The sequence below is a fragment of the Cajanus cajan genome, chromosome 5 (genome assembly GCF_000230855.2).
Source record: "Cajanus cajan strain Asha chromosome 5, NIPB_CcT2T_4, whole genome shotgun sequence".
NCBI lineage: Eukaryota > Viridiplantae > Streptophyta > Magnoliopsida > Fabales > Fabaceae > Cajanus > Cajanus cajan.
This window is the reverse complement of record NC_138521.1, coordinates 61,808,991-61,816,990: the sequence shown is the minus strand read 5'-3', so window position 1 is coordinate 61,816,990 and position 8,000 is coordinate 61,808,991. Positions and strand designations below refer to the sequence as shown.

At 32.4% G+C, this 8,000-nt stretch overlaps 1 protein-coding gene across 4 annotated transcripts; it reads right to left on the bottom strand.

Moving 5' to 3' along the window:
* Positions 1 to 555: 555 nt before the first annotated feature.
* Positions 556 to 7,408, bottom strand: LOC109812132 (RING/FYVE/PHD zinc finger superfamily protein). 4 transcript variants are annotated; one of them, XM_020376019.3, is made up of 7 exons: positions 7,220 to 7,408; positions 6,877 to 7,128; positions 3,517 to 3,602; positions 3,278 to 3,424; positions 2,100 to 2,223; positions 1,169 to 1,455; positions 556 to 852 (listed from the first exon to the last, which is right to left on the bottom strand). In XM_020376019.3, exons 2-7 carry the CDS (start codon positions 7,061 to 7,063, stop codon positions 760 to 762), a joined length of 924 nt encoding a protein of 307 aa, XP_020231608.1. In that variant the 5' UTR covers positions 7,064 to 7,128; positions 7,220 to 7,408; the 3' UTR covers positions 556 to 759. The 4 variants fall into 4 exon arrangements, with proteins under 4 accessions (XP_020231608.1, XP_020231609.1, XP_020231610.1 ...); XM_020376020.3 differs by having other exon boundaries at positions 6,877 to 7,122; XM_020376021.3 differs by having other exon boundaries at positions 6,877 to 7,072.
* Between the last annotated feature and the right edge of the window lie 592 nt (positions 7,409 to 8,000).

The following is an 8,000-nucleotide window of genomic DNA, read 5'->3' as shown; positions in this document are numbered from 1 at the left end:
CTACATCAAATTTATTTTATTATTTAGATATATTAATTTATATGAATCAATTCTTTTAGCAAATTATCCCACCAATACATTCTTAGATAGAATGGGTCAAAGTGTCCAACCTATTTTTATTTGTCGAGCCACCCTAACCCATTTTTGACAGGTTGTTTGGCCTAAACAAGTCATATACACTTGTTTTATCATCCCTAGTAAAAATATAATTTACATCATTTAATTTCATTTTAAAAAATAACTTATTTTCTTAAATTATCCTTACTTAAAATTTGATATCAAGAATTAAAAAAAAAAGTATTAAAAACATAATTTTAATTAAATAAAGAAATATTTTAAAGATGATAATATTGAATTGAGCATAATTAATTAATATTTACCTATATTTAGCGATACCAACAAATACAGAGATTTTTTTTAATATTTAACACTGTATTTGACATCGGAGTAATATGAAGAGATGTTAGTAACTTGTTTGGAGTGAAAATATGTTTACCAATCATTATCATTACTCATAACAATTGTGATGTATAAATCAAAGGTAAATCCTGTGCATGGACAAATATCTGCATATATATTTTCATCATTTTTCAAGTCAGTTAGATTTGCAGTATACAGATTTAAAAAATAAAAAAAAACGATGATATAAACCATTTAAAAGCACTAGCAAACACGGTTGGTAAGCATGAGACTGTAACAGTTCAAATAAAGCGACAACTTGAATCATTCAAAACATTTTTACAGTTACGTGCTCCGTAATCACAAGAGCTTAAGCATTTTCAAACGACCTTCATGTTCTGGATCCAACTTTGGTGGGAAGTAACAGCCGCGAAGATCCTCTACAATATATTCCTGTAAATATTTATAACAATGAATGTGTGAGATAGAAAGCATCAAATATACGAAATATGAAGATCATTTCAGACGGCTGATTTTATGAGTTTAATAGTGTGATGCTCGGAAAGTGTGAAACAATTTTAATCGGCACACTAAATGATAAGTTTGTTAATTTTTACAATAATTATCTTAAAAGTTATATAATCCATTATTTCTAATCGGTTGATTGTGTAAAAAAATTTATACCGACGGTACATTATCATTAAACTCCGATTTTCTTTAGTAGAAAGATATAATATGTACATTCAAAAAAGTATTAATGTATTACTACCTTTGTAAGCTCCCTCTTGGTGAGGATATGGTAGTGCCTCTGCCAAATTCTTTGAATGGCCATGGTGGCAGCAAGAAAACCATAAGCTATACCAAGAATTGCAAAGATGACAACGAAAACAACCACAAGGGCAAAGCATGCCTCCATTGATGCGGGAAAGCAATCCAAAATGCCCCATCCATAACAACAATTCTGACAACCAGCCATTCTGGGGTCATTGGAATTGAGAGCGGAGCAATGCAGTATGAGACCAAAGAACCCAATCAGTACAAAGAAGGCCAGCACTCCTGACACACAGATATAAACCATCAGAGAGATGAACAGGAAGTAAAAGCTAGACCTTTCAAACAATTATTACCTCCAAGGATATTAATTAACATAAATGTCAAAATAGATCCAAATAAGGATAAGGAAATTTGATTAGATATTACAATGTGAACAGTTTAAGAAACACATTAAAATACATAGCTCGGAGAGAATAGGTTACTCACTTTAAAAGTAACTTTCTACCATATTGTGCCTCCTTTTTCCCCTCCTAAAAGCAATAAAACAGGACTAGATTTCTACTTTCTCATATTAACGATTTTTTACTAATAGGTCTGGCTGGATTCTCTCATGTTATTTTTTATTTAGTCTAATTTAAATCAAACTTTAACTTGTCTGGTTATGTGTCTTTCTCTCTAAAACATGACTATAATGCAACATGAGATGATCCAAATTCCGCACAGATATAACATGAAAAATAATCCTTGGGATTAACATTAAACAAAGTATGAAGCAAATATAAAAGTAAATTACATATGTCATGGATGATATGTAGAAAATATGATTCCTTATTTCAGAAAAATCTGAGGGCAAAAACAAGGACAAATAATGAGGAATTTCGACCACTGGCTAAAAGCAAATAACCTCCATTACCATAAAAGCTTACCAATACAATAATAAAATGGAATTGGATGCTTTGACAGTATTCTATCCCAGCCATCATCAAATGAGTTCCTGAAGGAACCATCTTTGTCCATGATGTACGCAAAGCCACCAATAGCTGCAATCACCTGGCAAATAAATAGAACATTGCTTATACAAACTCGTAAATAAACATTGCACAACATATGGCAAACAAATATCCACCCCAGCATGAGTTTTCAAAACATTTTAAATCATCACAGTAAACTAAAAGTGCTGGTAAAAATTAATAATTTACGGGGCCTAAATTATCAATGTTGCCACAAGGGAAAATTGCAAAAATATGAAAATATAAGAAAGTGATGAACCGTCCCCTAATTAGCTATGCATTTCACTATTTCATCAGCATGGAAAAAATCCTAATAATTGAAGGACTAATAAAATTGAAATACTCTTTTTAGAAAGTGGGTTTGAGTCTAATTAAGTCCTACTAAATCGGCCCGTAAGATGAGAGGTGTCTTCCACTTATAAACCCTTTGATTGTCTTATCTCTAATTGATGTGAAAATTAGATTTTTCTCAATACATTTCCTCACGTCTAACACTATTGGACTTGGTGCGTAGATAAATGGTAGGTAACATTTTTTAATGATTTAGTATAGACAGGACTTGGATTTTTCCCAATACATCTCCTCACACCCAACACTATATTGGATTTGGTGCATGTATAAATGATGAGTGACCCTTTTAACAAATCTAGGTTAACTCTGATACCATCTTAGAAAGTGAATTTAGACCTAACTCAACCCTACAAAATCGACTGGTGAGAGTTGTCTTCCAATTATATACTCTTTTATTGTCTTATCTCGTATTATAACAATTGGTGTCTCCTTACCATACTGATAACAACAGTCATAAGGTCTATATCTAATTGTTACCCCTAGGCCAATGAAAAATAAGCATGAAAGCTCAGTTTAACAAGTACCATCTTCTTTCAGATGAGTAGTACTTAATAACAAATAACATTGCATAATGATAACAGATGCAGGAGTGAAGATCTTCTATATAAGTATATAACATGTATGATTGACTTGAAACAGGAGAACTTCTAAACAAATAACATATTCTTTGGGATAGCTTAATAAAAAACTATGAAAACTTAATCATTAAATATGAAGGACAGGGAAGTGTTAAGAATGCTCACAGTTTGTACAGCCAGAAAAACAAGGAAAACATCCCTTGCCACAAAAAGTCTGAATTTTATTTTACGCCAAGAGTTGTCCTCAAACAATTCAACTCTAAGATGAAATTGGGCTTTGCATGTGGTGCAGTGTGAGAAGGCAAACCCTTCCTATGAAGCATCCAAAAAAAATATTCACCAAATTATCATTTGATTTCAACCAATTAATACTAGCATTTAAAATTACACATCAAAATATACACCTTTACTGAGCGCCAGTGATCAAGACATGAACGATGGACAAACTGTTGGGTCCCTTTGCACATGCATGGAGATATCAATTCATCCTCTACAAAACCAAACAAGGATTACCTTTATGAAGACTAGCGCCACCCAAATAATAACATCCATATTGCAAACATGTAGCATTTATTTGATGAGTTGAACAGGTTCAGTGTCATGGTACAGGAATGCCCAAGTCCCGATGACAAAAAAACTTAATCATCATTTTATCTTTTACCAAATTTTTGCTTGACACAAAAGATCATCAGTCTTCTTCTAATCACATTGATTTAGTGCTGAAAATGAGAAACTTCAGCATAGAAAATGCTTGGTTGTCTATTAAATTTAGAGTAAATTACACTAACATGCCCTGAGGTTTTGCAAGATTGCATATAAACTCCTTACTATTTCTATCCCTACACTAACTCCCCTTGATTGTTTGAAAATCATGACACAGATACTCCCTTAAATTTTACATTAACCCGCCCTTAATTGTTTGAAAAACATTGCACCGTGTCCCCCCTACAACCAAGTTGTTGTAAACGTTAAAAAGCATGGGGTTACGTGCAATTTCACAAAACCTTGGGGTGTTAGTGTATTTTACTCTTAAATTTAAGCAAAAAAATGTAGAAAATATATGGCATATGGGAATGGGAAGTGTGTCTAGCATGCATTCAACAACAAATTTTTTAAATAAATGACAATGGTTTCCTGCTTTCCTTATTACAAATCAATACTTGCTTATCAATGAAAACCTCATAAAAATAATTGCCCCATATCTCATTAATATCTTGGTCTCTAACTTTCTGGTTTTAGGAAGAATTAAAGGGGTTGAAAAGAGGTGTTCCACAAGAGGAAAAATTTCCTTAAGTGGGGATCTAAATGGACATGTTGGTAGTGAGTCAAGGCAATTTTCAGGAGCTCATGGTGGTTTTGGTTTTAGTGAACTAAATGAGGAAGATAGACTATTCTCTATTTCTCTACAGCTTATGATCTTAGGATTATGAACACTTATTTCAAGAAGCAAGAGGAACATCTAATCACTAAGAGTAGAAGTTCAAGGTCACAAATTGATTTCTTTTTTGTAAGATGTGCTAATAAAAGATTTTGTAAAGATTGCAAGGAGGTCCTAGGAAAGAGTCTTATTGCACAACATAGGATTTTAATTCTTGATGTTTGTCTCAAAAGGCATAAACAGAAAATCTGATAAGTTACAAATCCAAGAATCAAGTGGTGACAACTTAAGTAACAATTGAATTTTAAGAAGAAACTATTGGAGGAAAGTAATTGACAAACATGGTAATACTAACCTGATTTGGGATGAGACATCTAAGAATATTAGGAAGGTTGCTAGAGCATTCTTGGGTGAATCAAAAGATTTTAGGCCAAGAGATAAGGAATTTTGGTAATGAAATGAAAGTGTTCAAGACATGGTTAGAAAGAAAAGAGAATGCTTTAAATTCTTATACGGGTGAAATAATGTTGAAAATTGGGCAAGGTATTGGAATGCTAGAAATGATACAAGAAAAATTGAATTAACTACAAGAGATATTCATAATTGTGTTAACTACAGCCTAAAGGGTAATAGAACTAATGAGTGACACAATGAAATTATGAGAAAAGGTAATTGAGCATAGGTTAAGGGAAGATATGAGAATTGCAAAGAACCAATTTGGTTTTATCACTTTATGCCTGGAGTATCTACAACAGGAGCCATTTACCCTTTAGAAGAGTTGATGGAAAGGTACTAAAACAGCAAATATACTTACATGTGGTTTTTATTGACTTGGAAAAAGCTTATGATTAGTACCAAGAGAAGTATTGTGGAAGACTATGGAAAAGAATCGTATTGACATGGCTTACATCCGAGTTATACAAGAGATATATAATGGAGTAACTATTGGTGTGGGAACTCCAAAAGGCAAGACTAAGAACTTTGCTATAGGGATAGGATAACATCAAGGCTCATCCTTAAGTCCTTGTTTAATCAAGTGTTGGATGTTCTTGCCAAGGATGTACAAAAGATTATCTCTAATTGCATGCTTTTTGTAAATAATATAGCTTTGATTGAGAAATTGAGAGAAACAGCCAACTTTAAACTTGAGTTTTGGAGACAGACTTTGGAAACAAAGGATTTATGCTTAAATGAGAGTACGACAAAGTATATGTTTTGTAATTTTAGCCAGAGGCAAGAGGAATATGACTTGGAAATAAAGATGAGGGAATATGTCATATTGTAGGTCTAAGTTTAAATATATGAAATCAATAATACAAAATGATGGAGAACATAATGAGGATGTTACAAATAAGATATAAGAGGGATGGTTAAAATGGAAAAAGGCAACAAAAATTATTTGTGATCACAAAGTACCTACCAAACTCACAAGCAAGTTTTATCATATTGTTATACATTCGACTATACTTTATGGAAGTGAATGTCGAGCTTTAAAGGGACAACATGAGAAAAAGGTTAGAGTACCATAAATTGGAATGTTAAGATAAATGTGTGGCCAAATAAGAGAGAAAAAGATACGAAACAATTGTATACAGGTAGATATGAAATGATTGTATATGAGGAGATATTAGTGTAGCACCGATTGAAGAAAATATGACAGAAAATCAGATAAGGTGGTTTAGACACATACAAAATGGGCCATTGGAGACACCAGTGAGGAAAGTAGATTGCACGTGAAAAAGGAGAAAGGGAGACCAAGAAGAACATTGGGGGAAGTTGTTAAGATATATCTCGTGATATATAATAACTGAGATGAATGACCCTGTGTGATCCATGCAGTAGACCTCATCTAGTGGGATAAAGCTTTTGTTATTGGTGTTGTTGGTTTCCTGCTTTCCTGAGAGTAGCTTATTTTATTAAACACCAAGAGTTCCCTTTCATTAACCAAAAACAAATAAAATGATAATAATTTCAAGAATCACGTTATAAAAAACACACCCTTAACATCCTAGAAGAGATGAATTTTCCAATTTCAGCCTACATTGTTACGCAAGGAGTGTAGAACAAACAATATCAAAATACAAATTTCTAGTTTGACAGTAAGCACAATAAAATGGGAAGGTGAAGTCACATGACATTGGTTTTCTATTCTACAGAACAATTTCGGGCACTACAATTCTACAAACACGATTCATAAAGGACCAAAGCTTTTGATCAAAATGTCACCAATTCAGGTACTACAATTCTAATGCTACTCTTCAAAAACTCTGCCTTATCAAGTCCTTATTTAATTTTACAGGGAAACGCCCATATTTCTTCGGTTAACAATTCCAACCGAAAATGAGAAAATGGGCACAAATTTGAAAGCTTTTGCAGGAAATTTCACCTGGGTCGGAATCGCTTTCGAGACAAATTCGACAACAGGGGAGTGAGCCAGCCTCGATGTCTTCCTCATCCTTGATCACACCAGAACTTCCCGGTGACTCGTCCACCTCCTGATCATGTAGCAAAGGGTCGGTATCACTAGGGTTTTGCAGGACCGGTGGAGGCTGAAGCTGCACTTCCCCCTTCATCGATGATTACTGTTCGATCAAGCAAATTTTGAGAATTGAAACCCTAACAGACAATATCGCTGATCCTAGCACAGGTATCATAAGATTCAGGTCCTTGACTGTGGAATGAACAAATTAAATGAAAAGGGTCAATTGAAATAATTTGGAATAAGGTACCTGAAATAGTGAATCAGTTCTTAAGAATATCGATGAAAACAATAACAATGCAGGGGAAATGCTATCCTGTTGGATAGTGTATGGGACGGTTCAAAGTACTGTTTTGGATTTTTTTCTGCATAAATCTTCAATTTCACGAGGTAAATAGAAGCATGATGGAAATCGCAAACCTACTCCTTGTCTTGACCTTAAAATGGCTAGTTTGGTTTTAATTACTTAACTGGGATATAACTTTTACTTCAAAAATTTAAGAGTGAGATTTGCATCAATTGAATAAAAGAAAAAATATTCGTGCTAATCAAATTTGAATTAAATCTCAATTTAATAAAAGAAAATATATTCGTGCTAATCAAAATAATATCAATTTTGAATGGGGAGGTTTAACCTTCCTAATAATTTTATCTCATTCGAATAAGATTTTTTTCAATAAAATATATGTACAATATCTACTAAAATGAATATAAGTACTAACAAAATTTATAATATATCGTATTTAATTTTAAGAATAATTTAATGACAAGTTTGGATAAGTTTCATATTTTTTATGAGAATAATTTTTTCTATTCATTTGTCAATTATGGAAAAATTTCACTAATCAATCTATATTGGATTTTTCATTTATATCATTATTTTTCTTTTTTTTTTATATCATTCTACTTACATAAATATATATAAATAAGTTTTCTTAAGAGTAATTATATTAAGTTTGTTTAACTTACATTTTCTAATGGAACTTGTCTTAATTATAACAATAAAAATAATGATTTAATCCTATAATAAT